General features: G+C 40.6%; 1 protein-coding gene across 7 annotated transcripts in view; it reads right to left on the bottom strand.

Moving 5' to 3' along the window:
- ANKRD6 (ankyrin repeat domain 6) overlaps positions 1-21,520 on the bottom strand; it is a 186,334-nt gene that overhangs the window by 18,920 nt on the left and 145,894 nt on the right. For all 7 annotated transcript variants that reach the window (XM_056566104.1, XM_056566105.1, XM_056566106.1 and 4 more), the window contains 6 exons: positions 18,061-18,159; positions 15,740-15,838; positions 13,645-13,743; positions 11,092-11,190; positions 10,655-10,753; positions 9,127-9,204 (listed from right to left, as the gene is read on the bottom strand). In XM_056566104.1, coding sequence (XP_056422079.1) covers positions 9,127-9,204; positions 10,655-10,753; positions 11,092-11,190; positions 13,645-13,743; positions 15,740-15,838; positions 18,061-18,159 — 573 coding nt within the window. The remainder of the gene's footprint in view (positions 1-9,126; positions 9,205-10,654; positions 10,754-11,091; positions 11,191-13,644; positions 13,744-15,739; positions 15,839-18,060; positions 18,160-21,520) is intronic.

The raw sequence follows: 21,520 nt of genomic DNA, 5'->3' as shown, positions 1-21,520 counted from the left end.
CGTGTATGCAGAGGAGTTCTTCATAATCGGTGGACTATGTCGATGACCAGCATTTTTTTTTGTTTATATTTAATAAAATGGTTAACGAGGGCTTGTGGGGGAGTGTTTTTTGGAATAAAAGTTTTTAAAAAGTGTTGTTTTTTTTAAATTTTATTTACTTTACAGGCTTAGTGGTGAAAGCTGTCTTATAGACGGAGTCCTTTACTAAGCAGGGCTTAGCGTTAGCCACAAAAACAGCTAGCGCTAACCCCCAATTATTACCCCGGTACCCACCGCCACAGGGGTGCCGAGAAGAGCTGGTACCAACAGGCCGGGAGCGTCAAATATGGTGCTCCTGGGCCTAGGTGGTAACAGGCTGGCATTATTTAGGCTTGGGAGGGCCAGTAACAATGGTCCTCGCCCACCCTGGTAACGTGAGGCTGTTGCTGCTTGGTTGGTATTTGGCTGAGAATAAAAACAGGGGGAACCCTATGCATTTTTTTTTTCATTATTTATGCACAATTTGTGTGGGGGTTCCCCATATTTTCATTCTCAGCCAGATGCCAACCAAGCAGCCACAGCCTGACGTTACCAGGGTGGGCGAGTACCACTGTTACTGGCCCTCCCCAGCCTACATAACGCCAGCCTGTTACCGTCTAGGCCCAGGAGCACCATTTTTGACGCTATGGGCCCGTTGTTACTGGCTCTTTCCGGCACCCCTGTGGCGGTGGGTACCAGGGTAGTAATTGGGGGTTAGCACCAGCTGTTTTTGGGGCTAACGCTAAGCCCCAGCTTAGTAATGGATTCCATCTATCAGACAGCTTCCACTACTAAGCCTGTAAAGTAAATAAAATAAAAAAACACAACACTTTTTAAAAACTTTTATTGCAATAAACACTCCACCACAAGCCCTCGTTAACCATTTTAATAATATAAAAAAAAAAAAAATGTTAATCGACGTAGTCTACAGAATCCAAAGTCCTCTGCATACACAGATCTGAAATTCTAAGGAAAAAAACATGGAAAATTGGTTAGTAAATTTATGGTGCCCTACCTTAGGGAAAATGCCCATAAACCAGCATTTCCAAACAGGGAGCCTCCGGCTGTTGCTGAACTACAACCCCCATCATTTCCAGACAGCCTTTGGCTGTCTGGGAAAGATATGTTGTAATTAAGCAACAGCTGGAGTCTCACTGTTTCTAAACTACAACTCCCGTGATGAAAAAATTAGTCCTCACACATCCCCAAATACGGAAAAATAAAAAAGTTAGAGGGGTAAGAGGAGGACAATTTTAAATGTGCTAATTTTCATATAAATAAATATATATATATATATATTTTTTTTTTTTTTTAAAGTAAAACAAAATCAAACCTATATAAGGCCCCTTTCACACTGCCGCGAACGTTCGTCAGCCACTTTTTTTTTGTGCCTTAACAGACGTTATTTTTGAAACAATGGGTCCTGACAGATATGCCATTCACCATTACGGGGTCTGTAGGGCGCTGTTGTTTTTTGACGGGAGTAACGGAAGGAAAAAACAGCGCATGATGTATCCTAAAGGGTTTAAAAATATATATACATATATCACTTTTTTTTAAGAGGAGAGAAGGTGGAGTTACAAAGTGGTGTTGTGGAGTAATTTATTGGTTTTAGCTTATGTGTGCTAAAAAAATAAAATGGTATTCAAAAGTGATTTATTGGTTTATATTATGTAAGCCAAATTTATCAACCCCCTGTGGTAGTATAATAAATATGTCACACATAAGCAAAAACCAAAGCAAGAAAAAAATGCCTACAGAACTTGCTTTCCTAAGCAACGATGATCAATGTCCCCGTATAATTCTACATTCGGTATATGGAAGGAAAAAATCTTTAAGCCATGCAGTGCCACTTGCAAAACAAAAGTATAGTACAAAAAGCTGGCCGTGCAGATGGTAGAAATGGCACTCTATGATGCTTTTGTGATTTTTCCAATGTGCCAGCCACACCGGGACATTCCTTGAGTTTCACAAAGTAGTAATCAATGCCCTTATATTTGGTGACCAAAAAGGGTCAGGCCTAAGTACCTCTGGAACTGAAGGTGCTCATATAGTACCAGGGCCACACTTTCCCGGTAAAGTCCCCCAAACTGGTAAGAAACATATCTAATGCAGTAAAAATATAGAATAGAGCTTCCCATGGGACAGTATGTTGTCACAGTCTAATGATGATAGAAAAATGTGTAAGGCGAGTGCCTGCTCAACTTTTTCAGTTGTGTGAGATATACAACTACCATAGGGATTTGTAAATAATTTCACGGTGCAGCCACCCGGAGTCCGATATCATGGAGGATCCACGTCGGTCCAAAGGATCAATAGAACAGCAACCAAGGTAAAAATCTGGGGTGTAGGCGCGATCCATATAATGATGACCACAATCCAAGGTATAGGATCTATTGTTTATTATGCCCAATTCAGACACGTTTTGAGACACAGTCTCTTTATCAATGAACAGTGGTTTATAACACACAACAAAAAACAACTGGTATTTATAATCACAATTTAGCCATTATAAATACCAGCAAAGTAAACTGTCCTGCAGCACTCCAAAGTGGTGAACAAAAGGTTTATTTCCTCATGGTAGGATACAACGTTTCGACCGTGCTTTCAAACATGCTTGAAAAAGACCGTGCTGACGGTCGAAACGTTGTATCCTACCATGAGGAAATAAACCTTTTGTTCACCACTTTGGAGTGCTGTGGGACAGTTTACTTTGCTGTATATCACTACTGCTGCCAGTGACTCGGGCTGCGATTGGGCCCGCTTGCACCTGCTGCACCTCTGCATCTTTTGGTTGTGCTGCTTCTTCCTTCGGTTGGAGCCACTGTTCATTGATAAAGAGATTGGCCCTCATTTACTATTGCAATCCCAACACGTTTTGTCGGGTTGTGCACCAGATTCTGTCGCATTGCGCCAGAAATTCTGTCTGCGCCAGACTTTGCACCTGAATTTGCGCCAGAATTGAAAAAACCCCGACTAACTCTCCATTTTGCTAAGAAAACCCGAAAAAGGGGCGTGGCCGGTGGATAAAGAGGGCGTGGTCTCTGGAAAAGGGGCGTGTTCCTGACATTTTCGCAAAAAAACAACATTTACTAAGGTTTCCACATAAAGGGGGAGATTTATCAAAACCTGTCTAGAGAAAAAGTTGCCCATAGCAACCAATCAGATTGCTTCTTTCATTTTGCAGAGGCCTTGTTAAAAATGAAAGAAGCGATCTTTTCCTCTGGACAGGTTTTGATAAATCTCCTCCAAAATGTAGTGGATTAGAGCTGAGGAAAACCCGACAGATCAGAGCATGTGTAAAAAAAAAGCAAAGTGTAGGGAAAGTGGAAAATGTAGGGAAACCTTAGTAAATACCGTGGAAAATAAATTGTAGGGAATTAAAACCCACAAAGAAACCTACACAACAATCTTAGTAAATGAGGGCCATTGTGTATCGAAATGCATCTGAATTGGGCATAATAAACAATAGATCCTATACCTTGGATCATGGTCATCATTATACAGATCGCGCCTACACCTCGGATTTTTACCTTGGTTGCTGTACCTACTTCTATTAAAACTGGTAAGAAAGGAAGATCCCAAAAGAGTACAGTGCATCCAATTCAGGGAAATTAGGGTAATTAAGGAAAATGTTTACTGAAACCTACATAAATTCTGGTGGGGGTGTAGTTTGTGAAATGGGGTCACTTTTGAGTGTTTCCATTTATTATTTTCCTCAGAATCTCTGCAACTGTCAGACAATGCGGTTCAAATCAGTAAGGCTGGATTCACATATGTGCTGCATCTTGCCTAGATTTCGATATAATTGATGACAACATGCATTAGTTGTCATCAGCTATATGGTATCCGGTGTTCCCCTGTCTAGTGCCGCCTCGGCGTGTCCAACCATTCGGCGTCAAAATTGAGACGCTGGATGATTGTGAACTGTCCCATTCAAATTAATGGGATCAGTCCTAACAATATGACGGACGCCAGACATATGTGAACCCAGTCTTATGTGTTTGTGTGCAGCTACTTCACAGCCTTTTTTTTTTTTGCTGTGTTTTTGGCTTATGTGCGCCAAATTTATCAACGCGTTGCACAGACTATGATCAATTTTGCACAAACGAAAAACCACCTCAGAACCTGCTGTAGGATGTAAATTTTTTTCAAATCTTTTAAAGAAGACGCATTGCATAAATCTTGTCTACTGCATAGTCAAGAATGACTGCAAAAGTTGTCTATTTTGAAATTGTGCAAAAGTTTTACTGCACAAAATTTCAGCCAATAAAATGTCAGGAAGGCAATGATAAATCTCCCCCCATAGTGTTTTCTCACTCCTGAGATGGCATGTCGGTGCAATTTTCATTTTTCACCAAAGGCAGTGCATCCAATCCAGGAATATATATTTATAAAAGGAGTACAGTGGTAGGGCTACAAATAATCACTGCACCCCTGCATAAATTTCAAGGGGGATTTTCTGTACTCTGCTTTTATCTCCTTGGGAAATTGAAACACAACATGGTCCCAGACATTCATTCCAGCCAAATCAACTCTCCAAAAGCCTTATGGCACTCCTTCCCTTTAGCACTGCTTTGCTTACACACAACACTTTACATCCTCATATAGGGTATTTTTGTATTTGGGAAAATTGTGTTACAAATATAGGGGGCTTTTTCTCCTTTTACTCCTTGTGAAAATGAAAAGTATGGGGCTACACAAACATGTTCGTGCAAAAAAAGTAAACATTTTTATTATAAATGGCCCACTGTTCCAAAAATCTTGGAATCACCTGTGGGGTCCAGATGTTCACTGAACCCATTCTTACATTACTTTAAGGGGTACACCGGCCTTAAGATGTCTCACCGCGGGCGAATCTTGTATTCGCCACCCATCTGTTTGAGCTGCACACCGCGGTGCCAGCTCACAAACAGCCGGGTGGCAACCACGGGGCCGGAGTATCGTGACGTCACAGCTCCGCCCCTGTGTGACGTCAATCCCCTGCCCCCGCTGTGCAAGTCTATGAGAGGACAGCTATACTGTCACTTTAAGCATTAATAACTCTTGGATGCATGTACTTATGAATTTGATTCCGAGAATGTTTTTTCGTGACATATTCTACTTTATGTTAGTGGTAAATTTTCGTCCATACTTCATGAAAAATTTGAAAATTTTGCATTTTTATAACTTTGAACCTCTCTGCTTGTAAGGAAAATAGACATACCAAATAAATTCTATATTGATTCACATGTACAATATGTCTACTTTATGTTTACATCATAAAGTTGATGTGTTTTTACTTTTGGAAGACATCAGAGGGCTTCAAAGTTCAGCAGCAATTTTCTAATTTTTCAAGTAAATTTCAAAATCTGAATTTTTCAGGGACCAGTTCAGTTTGAAGTGAATTTGAGGGTCTTTATGTTAGAAATACCCCATAATGGACCTCATTATGAAAACTTCACCCCTCAACATATTCAAAATGACATTCAGAAAGTTTGTTAACCCTTTAGGTGTTTTACAGGAAGAGCAGCAAAATGGAGGCGAAAATTCAAAATTTTCATTTTTTTACACTAACATGTTCTTGTAGACTTTTATTTTTACAAGGGGTAAAAGGAGAAAAAGCCCCCCAAAATGTGTAACAAGGGGTACAGTGAGCCTTAACACCCCACAGGTATTTGACGACTTTGCGTTGAAGTTGGTCGTGGAAATGACATTTTTTTTTTTTACTAAAATGCTGATGTTACCCCAAAATTTGTAACCCCATTTCTCTTGAGTAAGGAAATATCTCATATGTGGATGTAAAGTGCTCTGTGGGTGCACTACAATGCTCAGAAGGGAAGGAGTGACAATGGAATTTTGGAGAGAGTATTTGGTTGGAATAGAAGTCTGGGGCCATGTGCGTTTACAAAGCACCCATGGTGCCAGAACAGTGAACCTCATTTCGGAAACTACACCCCTCACAGAATGTAATAAGGGGTGCAGTGAGTATTTACACCCCACTGGCGTTTGACAGATCTTTGTAACAGTGGACTTTGCAAATGAAAAATTAAATTTTTCATTTTCACTGACCACTGTTCCAAAGATCTGTCAGACACCTGTGGGGTGTAAATGCTCACTGTACCCCTTATTACATTCCGTAAAGGGTGTAGTTTCCAAAATGGGGTCACATATGGGTATTTATTTTTTTGTGTTTATGTCAGAACCGCTGTAACCAGCAGCCAACCCTGTGCAAATCACCAGTTTAGGCCTCAAATGTACATATTGCGCTCTCAAATGTCATGCCCAGACTGCCCAGGCATGCTGGGAGTTGTAGTTCGGCAACATCTGAAGGGCCATATGTTGCCAAACTACAACTCCCAGCATGCCTGGACAGTCTCAACATGCTTTGAATTGACATCTTTGTTTGTATAGTGGTCTCCAAACAGTGCCCTTCCAGATGTTGCAAAACTACAACTCCCAGCATGCTGAGACTATCCAGGCATGCTGGGAGTTGTAGTTCTGCAACATCTGAAGGGCCAGATGTTACAGAACTACAACTCCCAGCATGCCTGGACTGTATGGTCATGCTGGGAGTTGTAGTTTTGATCTTCACTGCTGCCTCTGACGCTGCGGCTGCCTCCACTTGCCTGCCGATCCTCCTCTGCTCCACTCGCCGTTCCCCGTTCCCCGCGTCGCTCCCCTGCTCCACTCACCGGTCCCCACAGCCCAAGGTACCCGCCGCCATCTTCCACCACTCTGTCCAGGAGTGGGCAGAGCGGAGGATCTCAACTGTCACCCCCTCCCCTGCCCTGCGATTCGCCAGTCAGTCCTGAACGGCCAATTGCAGGGGATAGGAAAAGGTGGCACCCATGCCACCTCGCTCCTATCCTTCAGGATGATCGGGGATGTCTCTGACTTGATCTCAGGACTTCCCTAGGCATTGTCACGGGATGCCTGCTGAATGATTTCAGCAGCGGTGACCGAAATTCCCACGGGCATACAGGTACGCTCTTGGTCCTTAAGTAACAGGGAGCAAGGGCGTACCTGTACGCCCTTCGTTCCCCAAGAGGTTAATCAAAGTAATCACCTAAATATTGCTACAAACATACTATGCCACAATGAAACACGATTCCTTAGGGTTGTTAAAATATATCCTTCTAAGCTTTACAAACAATCTGCAAGGCCCTGTTAATCCTTCATACTGAAGGGAAAATCATAAATACACAAAACTGGAAACGTGTTAATCTGCTATAGACTGGACGCTTAAATGAAGCTGGCCATGCACAAATGACAACTATGAAAAGGTGTGAGATCCTTTTATTACCCACTAACTTAGGTTATTCCCTACATAAGCCCCATGCTATTTCTGTCAGCATGTTAAAGGCTATCTCCTCACTTTACATTTTTTTTACCTTTGCCTCTAAAAAATTTAGTATTTGTAATTTGATATCCACTCTATTGTCACTAGTACTACAATCCTTTAAAAGGAGTACTCCAGTGAAAAACTTTTTTTTTTTTTAATCAACTGGTGCCAGAAAGTTAAACAGATTTGTAAATTATTTCTATTAAAATCTTAATCCTTCCAGTACTTATCAGCTACTGTATGCTACAGAGGAAGTTATTTACTTTTTTAATTTCTTTTCTGTCTGACCACAGTGCTCTCTGCTGACACCTCTGTTAATGTTGGGAACTGTCCAGTGCAGCAGCAAATCCCCATAGCAAATCTATCCTGCTCTGGACAGTTCCTGACAGACAGAGGTGTCAACAGAGAGCACTGTGGCCAGACAGAAAATAAATTAAAAAAAGAAAAGAACTTCCTCTGAAGTATACAGCAGCTGATAAGTACTGGAAGGGTTAAGATTTTTAAATATAAGTAATTTACAAACCTGTTTATCTTTCTTGCACCAGTTGATTTAAAAACCCCTTTAATACATAAATGTGTGCTCCTAAGAAGTTATGATACACCGTACCTAATGAAATGAACCAAACAGCTCAGTACTTCAAAGTAGATAATGATCATAAAACACAGATATGCAGAGCTGGATTTCTTATTTGACAGGATTTCATATGTGGGTTTACAGAACTGTATGTAAACCCACAGCATTATATTAACAATTACATTAACACTGCATCAGAAACTAACATAGTACACTACCTACTAATAGTAGACTGTGCATACAATATTGTAATGTATAGCCTACTTCACTTTAATACATATTCTGTTTTACATTGTAAAAGATGAAATAGAGTAGAACATAATGCAGATATTAGCATGCCCGCCAGCTTGTTCTCATAATTGTACTATGTGATGTAATCTCTAAAGTTGGATGTGTATTGCAAAAGAAGATGCAGTTCACAGAAATACAAATGAAATGCATCAGTAGATTTAGATGTATATAGCTTCAAGGGTTACTTTTAAAGAGTACCTATTAACAACTAAACTTTCCCTAATCCCCCTCCCCATCTGTCCCTGTCTCTAACTCTATCTATCCTAGCGTTTATTTACTTAAAGACCACCTAAAAATACCTTTTTATGTTCATCTTCGGTAGCTCAGAGAGGAGCGTCTGAGCAGGGAGGAAGTGGGCGGGTCCCGGCAGACGCAACGTCATCTGAAGCCTTTTCAGGCCGCTTCCGCCCTTCTTCCTGTATGCTGCGCTCCCTCTCGGGAGCGCGCATACAGGCGGAGTGCAGGGCAGGGACAGCGTGAGGTGGATTTTTCAAATCCATGCAAAAGTCGGACTGCGGTCCGACTTTTGCATGGGTTTGAAAAATCCACCTCACACCGGCTCTCCTTGTCAGCGGGAGGAGCCTGAGATGCTGCTAGCCAGCAGAGTCAGGAGCGCACCTGGCAGGGATGCGCGCACAGCGCTCGCTCCCGCCTGTCTGCTTGACAGGCGGGAGCTGCGCTGAGTATCAGATTTCGGACTCAGCCGCCAGGCCGGAGTGAGTCCGAAATCACAAAAAAAGGGACTCCTAGGGAGAGCCCTAGTGGCCAAAAGTTTAAACACAAAAAAAAACATAGAATAATTTTTTTTTAATAGAAGCCTATTAGTACCGTAATTTGTTTTATATAAAATAAACTATCATTTAATAAAAAAAAATATACAGTCCAACACTGAACACTTTTGTGTATTTGAAAACTGTACCTGTGGGGCTTTAGTGAGCAGAAGAGCCACATCTGAATTATTGTGGTGGCGTGCTGTGTCCAAAGCAATTTGGCCTGCCTAAAATAAGAATCCATAGAAATAATCTGTCATTTACCAGAAGCATGCATCGCATAATAAGGTGATAAATTACTGATAAGTAACATATAACATAACAAAGTAACATACTCTTTTCTTCGCAAAACAAGTGCAACAGGCACATATCCAGCAACCATGACTCATAGCTTTCAACCTTTAACGCAGTCATCTGATTCTGCAGTAAGGCCTTAATTCTTTGCATACTATACACCAGTAAGATACAAGATTAATAAGGCCTCAATTCACCATGGATACTGCTAAACTAATATAAAATTGTTAGTGCTTTGATAAATCGTTATTATATGTATTTCTTGTAAATTGATAACAAAATATTATTTCTGTATTAAAGAAACAAGCATACGGGCCTTGGTGAAATAGTAAACAAAATGTATAACAGTAACAGATCAGAAGTGAGAAATAATATCTATTAAGGTACACATTGACTAGAATATTTTACATACTAACTTGATAAATACTGATAATTTGATTTATGGTTTCAGTGCACATATGATACAATAAATATTATTTGAAATATACTTACAAAGTACAAAATATACAAAATATAATAAAAGAATGCACAAAAATAGTTCTATATTGGTTCTTTATTAAAAGAGCAACTGGTAGGTTTATCAAATGTTACAGGCCACTCACTGAAAATTCTGTCTTCAGCACCTCGTGTTAGTTTATAGTCTGGGCCTAAAAGTGTTAGGGTACTGGTAGTACATCAAAACTCTTAAAGGGGTATTCCAGGAAAAAACTTTTTTTTATATATATCAACTGGCTCCAGAAAGTTAAACAGATTTGTAAATTACTTCTATTAAAAAAATATTAATCCTTTCAGTACTTATGAGCTTCTGAAGTAAAGGTTGTTCTTTTCTGTCTCAGCGCTCTCTGATGACACGTGTCTCGGGAACCGCCCCGTTTAGAAGAGGTTTGCTATGGGGATTTGCTTCTAAACTGGGCGGTTCCCGAGACACGTGCCATCAGAGAGCACTTAGACAGAAAAGAAAAACCTTAACTTCAGAAGCTCATAAGTACTGAAAGGATTACGATTTTTTAATAGAAGTAATTTACAAATCTGTTTAACTTTCTGGAGCCAGTTGATATAAAAAAGTTTTTCCTGGATAACCCCTTTAGTTTTATCCAACCCAGTAACTATCTTATAAAGGATGAAACAATAACCTCTCTTGTATATATAATAATTTACCCAAGATTACAGCAAAATACACATAATAACCACATGTAGGACATGTTCACACACAGAAAATACATCCATATTTTATTTAAAGACGCATTTTTATTCATAAATGACAAACAATTGTCAGTTTTTCAAATAATGCCGTAAATGAAATATGACAGTATTTTATTTCTATGTGAAAATACCCTTATCCTCATGCATATGTAGTGTAAGTAGCAGGCGTGAGATGCTTACATTATTAAGAAGGGACGCATCCGCTCCTGCTTCTAGAAGCACTTTAATAACCTTCCTGTGATTGAGAGCAGCAGCAACGTGGAGCGGGGTATCACCTGCCTGCACGGGGCACAAATGAAACCAAATTAGTTTACAAGAAGTTCTTCATATAATATAGGATTGATTTACAAATCTGGTCAGCTACCAGCTTCAAGAACCTAGAAATGTTGACCAGGCTGCTTGAAGCTCCTGTGGTCTGGGCACTGACCAGGAGTCATGTTATGCTTTATATAAAAAAAAAAAAAATGGAAAGAGTGTCAAAATACAATCCATTAAAAACAGTACTTTCTTTAAAAATAAAATAAAAAACACTAACTGCAATCTTTGTCAAAAACAAAACGAAATAACATGAAAAATATGTGACACTGGGATCTCATTTGTACAGTAAATATACTGACCTGGTTTTTCTCATTGACAGAACAGAATGCGCTGAGTAGTATCCTGATGACAGACAGGTGATTGTATCGCGCTGCAACATGTAAACAGGTGTCTCCTCCCTGCAGATCACAACATGTTCAGGAAAGCTGTCCCCCCAAATATGTAGTGCACAATACCACACAGAACAACAAAGCAGATATCTAACCTTGTCTGCACTGTGCTAATATATCTCCCCAGCCATACCTTATCCAGAGAGAGAGAATTATGGACATAACTAGTTTAGTCCATGAATAACCAACTAGCAACATTGTTTAACTGTTAAAGGAAAACTGTCAGCTTGCTCCCCCTGCACTAACCAGCAGTACTGGCTGATAAGCATCAAACTGATTAGCGTCCCCTGCACTAACGTGCCCGGATACGGCCCGCCGTTCGGCCAAAATCTTTGTTTTTCTGTATATGCTAATTAAGTGCTGACTGGCTCAGTTAGGGGTTACTGGTTACGTCAGCGCCGTTGGCCACAGCACCACCCAGCTCATCAATATTCATAACAGAGTGGGGAGTAGAGGGAGAGGCGGAGTTAGGGGAGGAATATTGATGAGCTGGGTGGCGCTGCGGCCGGTGACGTTAGAGTGCCAGAAACAGTACAGAAAATCAAAGATTTCAGCTGAACGGCGGGACGGATCCAGGCACAGTAGGCATCAGCGTCTCCAGCACTACCAGCTACAGTGGTAAATGGGTTTAACCCCTTAAGAACCAAGCCCATTTTCACCTTTAGGACCAGGCCAATTTAATTTTTGCGTTTTCGTTTTTTCCTCCTCGCCTTCTAAAATCCATAACTCTTTTATATTTCCATCTATAGACCCATATAAGGGCTTGTTTTTTTGCATGACCAATTGTACCATTTTACCATAAAATGTACGGTGAACCCAAAAAATATTTTTTTAGGGAGGAAATTTAAATTAATTTTGCACATTTTGGAGGGTTTCGTTTTCACACTGTACACTTTACGGTAAAAATGACATGTGTTCTTTATTCTGTGGGTCAATACGATTAAAATGATACCCATGGCTAGATACTTTTATATTTTTGTACCGCTTAAAAAAAATCTAAAACTTTTTGTACAAAATCAGTAATCTAAAATCACCCTATTTTGACCACCTATAACTTTTTTATTTTTCCGTATAAAGGGAGGTATCAGGGCTATTTTTTTGCGCCATCATATGTACTTTTTATGAATACCACATTTGCATATATAAAACTTTTAGATAATTTTTTATAATTTTTTTTGGGAATAAAATGTGACACGAAAGCAGCATTGTTGGCCTTTTTTTATTTTTTACATTTACGTCATTCACCGTACGGGATCATTAACATTATATTTTGATAGTTCGACATTTATGCATGCGGCAATACCATATATGTTTATGAAAAAAATTGTTACGCTTTTTGGGGGTAAAATGGGAAAAACAGACTATTTTCATTTTTATTGGGGGAGGGGTTTTTCCACTTTTTTTAAAAAAAAATTTCAACTTTTTTTAAAACTCTTTTTATGTCCTCATAGGGGACTATCTATAGCAATCATTTGATTGCTAATACTGTTCAGTTCTATGCAAAGGACATAGCACTGATCAGTATTATCGGCGATCTTCTGCTCTGGTTTGCTCGATCTCAGACCAGAGCAGGAGATGCAGGGAGATGGACGGAGGCAGGGGAGGGGACCTCCGTCCCCCATTACAGATGATCGGATCGCCGCGGCAGCACTGCGGGCAATCCGATCATCTATTTTAACATGCGCATTGCTGCAGATGCCATGATCTGTACTGATCACAGCATCTGAGGGGTTAATGGCGGATGTTGCCTATTACTGGCGGGTCCCCCCCGGCTGCTATCAGCCATGTATGACGTGAACCTGCCGTGTATGATGCGAGCACCGCTTCGATGCAAGCGGTCATACACAGGACGTAAATGTACGTCCTGGTGCTCGAAGTACCGCCAAACCAGGACTTACATTTACGTCCGTGGTCGTAAGGGGGTACTCTGGTGGAAAATATTTTTTTTAATCAACTGGTGTTAGAAAGTTAAACATATTTGTAAATCACTTCTATAAAAAAAAAAAACCTAAACCTTCCAGTACTTATCAGCTGCTGTATGCTCCAGAGGAAGGTGGGAAGTTCTATTCAGCTACTACAGATATACTACAGAGAAATTTGTGACGTTCTTTCCTGTCTGACCACAGTGCTCTCTGCTGACACCTCTGTCCATTTCAGGAACTGTCCAAAGTAGGAGAAAATCCCCATAGCAAACCTTTCCTGCTCTGGACAGTTCCTGACATGGACAGAGGTATCAGCAGAGAGCACTGTGATCAGACAGAAAATAAGTTCAAAAAGAAAAGAACTTCCTCTGGAGCATACAGCAGCTGATAAGTACTGGAAGGGTTATGATTTCTTCTCAAAAGTAATTTACAAATCTGTTTAACTTTCTAGCACCGGTTCATTTGAAAAAAAATTCGTATTGACAAAGCTTGAGAATAATCCACTTCATAGTAATATTTATCAACCCCCTTGCCAACTTACATGATTTTTTAAGTCAGCCCGGGATCCTGCAAGCAGTAAGAAACGGCAGCTCTGGGAATGACCATTTTGACAAGCCAGATGGAGAGGTGTGTTACCTGCCTTATGGAGAGAACAAATAAATAAACGGAATAAAATGAAGGCTTATATTTTTCATAGTAAGCTACAGGCTTTACATGCTTTCTCTAGTTCTGATGCTGGGATTTACTCTTTTGAAAATAAACTCAGAATGCTTTCAGTTTCAGACCACTGTTCCTTGGGCCTATCAGAACAAGATTTTTAGGGCTCACCCTACACGTATAATTTTACACACAGGTTACATGATGAACAATGTCAAATATGCTATATTTAAGTGATTAAATTGGAAGTGCTAGAGCAATGAGACCTATGGAGAGAGAGATGGAGCTTCCACAAACCAAATTTATAGTATCTTCCACGGCAGCACCGCCCACGGCAGCATTGCGTCTCCATCACACCTTGGAGTTAGATAGGCCAAAATGGAAGAGAGCTTCTGGAGTTTTATACCATCTGGTGAGCAGTTTAAAATTGTTCTCCTGCAATTTCATGCAGTGGGAAAAGCCAAGGAAGCATTGAAGCACATGACGACGGAGATCAACGTTAAGACAAATACCTAGCTCCTGTTTCCAGGAATAGTGGTAGAGAGGGGGATTAGCAGACACGTCATGTACTAAACGGTTATAAAACGTGGACAGTTTTTGTTTAATCCTAGAACCATGGAATTATTCTGTTAGAAACATCAGACACAATCGTCTTGCAGAATAAGCATGAATCACAGAAGAGGGATGGGAGCGCACTAGAGACTGGGGTACCTCTGTGTCAGGGGGTTTATTATTTGTAAAGGAATCAGCAAGTGTGGTTGAAGTTAATGAGGACCAAAGAGGATTAGCCTTATCTACTGGTGTGTTCAGTGCTTGCGGAATCAGAGAGGCTGGCGCAATAGGGGTTACCGCTTGAATATTCTGTCTGACCACAGTGCTCTCTCCTGACACCTCTGTCCGTGTCAGAAACTGTCCAGAGCAGGAGAGGATTTCTATGGGGATTTGCTTCTAATCTGGACAGTTCCTGACACGGACAGAGGTGTCAGGAGAGAGCACTGTTGTCAGACAGAAAAGAAATTCACAAATTCTGCTGTTTTATACAGCAACTAATAAGTACTGAAGTAGAAGTTTAATAGAAGTAATTTACATATCTGTTTAACTTTGAGGCATCAGTTGATTTGAAAACTTTTGTTTTCTACTTGTTTCCATGGGAGTTCCCCCTTAACTAACAAGGTTCCTTTTAATAGAGGGTTTTGAAGGCAGCCACCTCCTTTTTTCGAGAGAGCCAAAGGAGACTCAAGTTATTGTCTCCCAATTGCTTGATTTCTACATCTGAACATTGCAAAAGTCCTCTTCCCGTAACCAGTTCCATCCAGCATTTTAAGTGTGTAGCCTTATAATACAACTCGTGGCTTACTTTGCTTCCAGAGTAAATCAGAAAACAGGCGTCTTATTTTATGAAAGAATGATTAAGGGAGGTGAATTGGAAATAGGGATAAGGTATATAGATATATAGTGAGAATGTAAGTAAGTTGGAAACCCTGTAGGAACGTCTCCACTGTCGAAACAAACAAGGAGTGTAGGGAGTAGTGTTAAGGAAGAAGATCGCAGAAATCAGTTAAGGCAGAAAATTACATTTCATAAGTGTATGTTCCATGAAATCCCATTCCAAGCCTTTTTAGCATCTGTAACGACTTGTGAGCATGTTGCCAAATAGGCATATTATCTTCTAGACCCTTTGATGCCCATAGTCAACCTTTGGCCCTCTAAAAGATCCTCTAGTTTTTAACCAATAAGTTATTTTAAAATGTCAAGGTTGGAATATAGACTATTGGTATCACATCAACCTGACACACTCTGAAATGGTTGTCAAATCTTAATGATTTTGCCATAAAGTTGCAATAATAGAAATCACATGTACAATGTATTTTTTTTTGTAAACAACACTGTAATACCTTGGTGTAGATTATGAAAAAGTGACATTACACCCAACAAAGTTGAATCCAGTTAAAATGTTAGTTGTTTAATAACATTCTCACCTTGTTTTTGGCAAGAACATTAGCTCCAGCTTTAACAAGCAGCTTGACAGATTGACTGAATCCATGCCAAGCTGCTTCATGTAGGGCAGTATTACCATCCTGCGGAATACAAGACAGCAGATAATATAGTCAGACATGCATTGCTATAATTACATACATTGTTTTGTTCACCTAAGTAATGTTTAAAGTTTGCTTACATTAATGGAATGCACATTGATTTAAAAATGAATTTGTTCTTTGCTGAACTCAGGATGAAATCATAGCATTAATGATAAATGAACTGAAAAGCTAAAGATTACAATACTGATCACCAGTATTCATGCAGCTTTTTCTAAGCCTAACAATAAAAAAAATAGAAAAAAATAGAACTACAAATATTTTTTCTGCAATATACACAGGAAAAACAAGGACCAGGAAATCTACAAAGGCCACCCTCACCCCCTCAGACACCCCGGTACCCATATTAAACTTCTTCTAACAACTTGCTGGGCTTCCAGAGTAGAGCGTCATGGTGACAGGGCCTACCAACATGTCACAGTTCACACAGCCTGCACCCGCCTCCTCCTCTGGCCCAGCAAAGGAACAGCCTCTTGGCCATGCTAAACACCAGAACACTGAACCAGTCACCCTCACAGCCACTTGACCAGCTGATTGAGGAAAAGGCAGCCACCCCTGGGCTACAGCTGGCCCTATAGCAGCACAAGCAAGGTCAGCCAGGTCAGTCCAGGGCCCCATCCTCCACAGAGAACCTCCATATTCAGATTCTTTGCATGCCCCTCAGATTTCTCATCTGAGGGCAAATTTAAACCTGCCGACCTCACTGGCAAATGACATCATCATGCTTCAAAAAAGGGACAGTTCCCAATAACCCCTTTATTGCATACTTCTTATTGTTGTCAGCAAGGAAAGTTGAGCCAAAGCAATGGAAGAGAACCCAGTCCCCACCCATTTCCGAATTTTCACAATAGCTCAGTCATTTGTAATCATAGACATAATTTATAGGGTCTGCACACCAGAGAGCTGGCAGTCAATTGTGATTTTGGTTTAGTGTATAATCCCATTGGGGGGTATTTATCAATTTTGCCTGTTGACAGTCTCTTTTTACCCTTTTTTTTCCGCTTTGGTTGTCGTGGACATGCACCAAATTTATCATTTGGTGCAAGTTGTTAGCAATTTTGTCTCAAATGTTGAAATCAGCTGTTCACAGCGCCTTTTACACAGAACTTACCACCACAGAGGACGGCGTATTTTACCCTGTAGAGCAGCCATTTCGGAGTCCCTCCTGCAGTATATCAGCAAGCGACATGAGTTATTTTCTTTTGTAGGGTTTATAGCCACCATGTGAAATGGATTTTATTTTCATCTTGGGTAGTTTTTTTGTTACTTTAGTGTAGTGGTCTTCAACCTGCGGACCTCCAGATGTTGCAAAACTACAATTCCCAGCCGTTGGCTGTCCGGGCATGCTGGGAGTTGTAGTTTTGCAACATCTGGAGGTCCACAGGTTGGAGACCACTGCTTTAGTGCTTACCTTTCCTGAACCTGTGTGGCCATGTCCAATGCTGGCTCAACGGAGGGTAAAGGTTCCTCAGAGACAACTATGTCGCAGGATAGTATTGAGCAGCCCTGGAGGCGTCGCTGGTTTCACCCAAAACTATTTTTAATGTATTTTGACGCCTTTACATTTTCTGACATTGGTAAGTGTGTTTTCCATGTGCAAAATGTCTTGGCGGGGATTTGCGCCAAAAAAACGGTATTTGCGCCAAAATTGCACCAAAGATCAATTGGTGCAAATGTTCAATTACTGACTTGAGTTGAAATCACACACAGGACCGTGTGATTTTGGGAAAGTTGTAAAAATGACAGTGGAGAAGATGCGCCAAACTTTGGCGCAAAAAGACACTGCACCAAAGTATTGCGCCAAAGTTACGTGAAAAAAAAACACATAAATCCTTTGATAAATACCCCCCATTGTGTTCCTGGTCCGGTTAATTGTATATGTTAGCATCCTGCCAAAAATAGAATGTTGATGTATCCTGTTAACTGGAGAAGCAGACCCCATTCACTTCTATGGCCAAACAGAGTCACCTAATGACTCCTTATGGATGTAATGTGCTATTTCAAATGAACAAGGGAGCGGCACTGTTTGGCCATAGAAGTAAATGGGGTCTGCTGCTCCCATTTTTGGTGGGATGCTGACGTATACTGTAATTGTACCCTTAGAGAGTGAAAATAAAATTCATACCACATTTTGGAGATGCCATAGTAACTCCATGATGGCACACCACTACATATTTTAATAATGTTAATTTCTGTGGTAATACCTTATCCTGCCTGTCCAAGGCACAGCCTTCTTGTATCAGTATTGCAAGAATGTCACTGTTTCCCACCACAGCTGCCCTGTGCAAAGCTGTCTGCTGCCCCTATGACATAAATAAATAAATAACGTTTCAATATTCATGACAGAAACGACAGAATAAAACAATAAAAAAGATAATAAACAAACTTTATAATTTGATTATATCAGCAAAAGACTCTGTATGACGACTTCTAGCACATATAAGAGTATGTTCACATGTGGTTCATTTGGATTTCTGTGAAAGAAATGTATCTCACACATAAAACAAGACTGTTTCTGCAGCATGTGCACATATTTTTTAGATAGATACATAGATGTATGGGAAACAAATGTCTGCATTAAACATGTTGCATGGAAATATAGCCTAACTCTACTTGGCTTGAGTCCAGTTTATGTCAACTCAACTTCTGGGTTTATATTTTAGTTCTGTTTTTACTTACCATTCAGATGTTTTTTCTGCTATTGCATCAAATGATACAAATGATACTGTAGAAACTACTATGAGGAGGACACTGGTATAGCTATAGATAATGAATATCTGCATAGATCTACAGGATATGGGTTACTGTTCCCCTGACAAAATACCGCACACAACCTGAGGACAGGTGTGATGCTGTTTTTGGAAGAAATAATCTATGTTTTTCTATACCTGGATAGCCTTTCTAATGAAGTTCTACAAGAGACATAACAAACAGTTAAATGTTTTCTGGTCCAGGACTTCTAACAAGAAAATATACTTATCTGCCCTAGGTCACTCTTCTGCGTCTGAAGATCTGGATCTACAACTGGTATTTGTCATGAGAGCTGAATGTTTATATGGAGAGAACCAAATAAGCACTTTTTGCTGTATTTTGGAAAGGGTCAAGTGACTGGATAGGCCCCTTTAGCTTCTTAATTCACCATGTGGACTGGTTTAAACAACCCTCCAGCTTGCACCCTCCCTTGGCCATTTCTCATAGCAGGGCAGTAAAGCCTTCTGCTTTTTTTTAAGGACTATAAGTACTGTTCGCCATTGTGTGATCCGTTGGTGTGTCTGTGATTTATTACCTCTATCAGAATCTTGTTGCTGCGGCTGTCCCTTGGTTGTAGCTGCTACTTCATCCTCCTAGAACTGGTGCCATGTGCAGTGGCCAGTAACACAAATCTTGTGCTGCTGCCAATATATGCAGAGCAACAGCAACGCACTATGCCTCACTTTCTGACATCTTCCAATACAAGAAGCAGTCCGTCTTAGGCTAAGTTTCCACTTGGTTTTTTTCAGGCAGTTTTTGAGCTAAAGCCAGAAGTGTATTCAAAAGGAAAAGAACATATAAAGGAAGGACTTACACTTCTCCTCCCTTATGGATCCACTTCTGACTTTGGCTCCAAAACTGCAGCAGCATTTTTCCAAAAATTGCCAGAGAACAAGCCAAGGGGAAACTTAGCCTTACTACTGCCTTCCTCAGCCCATCAGTAACTTGACCCACAGGGTGGGGCTATAATCTATTTAATTAAACCATTTAAATAATCACTCAGCCCTAGATTAATTCAACTAATAGTTGGCCTAAACTTAGACTAGACAGTCTAATAATGTTACAGATTTATCAACTAGCCTAATCTAATTTTATAAATCTGGTAATATTTTCTCTGTATACTAGTCTCTTACAAGGATACCTAATTTATATAGGTTTTATTTAAAAAAATTTATAAATACATACAAAATTAGTATGTGTAAAATTGTCATTTTCTGACCCCTATAACTTTTAAATTTTTCCATATACAGTGATGTATGAGGGCTCCTTTTTTTGCACTGCGATCTGAAGTTTTTATTGGTACCATTTTTGTTTTGATTGGACTTTTTGATTGCTTTTTATAAATTTTGTTAGGGTATACAAAGTGAGCAAAAATACACAAGTTTTGAATTTGGAATTTTTTACGTGTACGCCATTGACCGTGCGGTTTAATTTGCATTATATTTTTATAGTTTGGACACTTACGCAAGCGGTGATACCATATATAATAGTATAATTTTATTTTTTTAAATGGGAAAAGGGGGAAATTCAAACTTTTATTAGGGAAGGGGTTAAATCACATTTATGAACAATTTTTTTTACCCTTTTTTTTTTTTTTTGCAATGCTATAGCCTGGATCTCAGGCATGGAGCAGTAAAGCAACGATCAGAAAGCGCGAAGCAAGGTAAGACGCCTCCCGCTGTCTTCTCAGCTGTTTGGGATGCCGCGATTTCACCACGGCGGTCCCAAACAGCCCACTGAGCTAACCAGCAATGCTTTTCTCCCATTTGAGACACCGCAATCAACTTTGAACCCGGCGTCTAAAGGGTTAATACCGGACATCAGCCTGATTGGCGATGTCTGGAATTAGCCGCGGGTCCTGGCTGTTGATAGCAACTGGCACCTACCGGGTATGAAGCGCGCTCAGCTCCTGAACGTGCTTCACTTAACGGGAGCCGGCCACGAGTGCAAATATATGCTTGTAGTCGTCAAGGGGTTAAAAGAAGCAAAACAAAATAAAACCTATATAATTTGGATATCATTGTAACCGTATGGACCTACAGAATAAAGATAATAAGGGAGATTTATCAAAACCTGTCCAGAGGAAAAGTTGCTGAGTCGCCCATAGCAACCAGTCAGATCGCTTCTTTCATTTTTCAGAGGCCTTTTCAAACATGAAAGAAGCAATCTGATTTGTTGCTATGGACAAATCTGCAACTTTTCATCTGAACAGGTTTTGATAAATCTCCCCCAATGTGTCATTTATACCAAAAATTACTCTGCAGTATGTTCCCCCACATTAGGCTGGCAGTATAGTCCCCCAAATTACGTTGGCAGTATAGTTCCCCCACATTAGGCTGGCAGTACAGTCCCCCAAATTATGTTGGCAGTATGTTTCCCCACAGGCATACAGCCTCCAGCGATACAGTATGGCTGGAGGCTGTATGCCTGTGTACTGCCCCATTTCAGTGTTCCGACCACTGCTCCGGCCACAGCAGGACCAGAGGATCGGTGGTCAGAACACCGAAGGGACGCGCCACTGATAAACACTTACCTACTACCAGCGCGCGCGTCCTTGCGTCTTCGCTTCTTCTCTTCTTCTCCGCTGCTCCGCGCTCGGTTGCCATGGGCGCACGCATGGGACTACAGTGACGCCGCTGCGTGTGCCTGCTCCCGGCGGTCCCCGCGTTTTTAAAGTAAACGCGGGCCGCAGGGACTTCACAGAGGCATCCTTGTGTTCCGAAAGCATCTTTCGGAACACAGGGATGTTCTAAGGCAAAAAAATGCGCTCCGTAGTTTGAGGACCCCTGCCCTAGACATTCTCTCTAACAGTGTCCATCAGATTACTGCAACCTCCTATTCACATACTGCGATTAGAAACAATGACAGATAATCAATGCTCCAATATATCAAATTGTAACAACATATGGTTCT

The sequence above is a fragment of the Hyla sarda genome, chromosome 3, assembly GCF_029499605.1.
Source record: "Hyla sarda isolate aHylSar1 chromosome 3, aHylSar1.hap1, whole genome shotgun sequence".
Taxonomy (NCBI): Eukaryota; Metazoa; Chordata; class Amphibia; order Anura; family Hylidae; genus Hyla; species Hyla sarda.
This window is presented reverse-complemented; position numbering and strand designations above follow the sequence as displayed.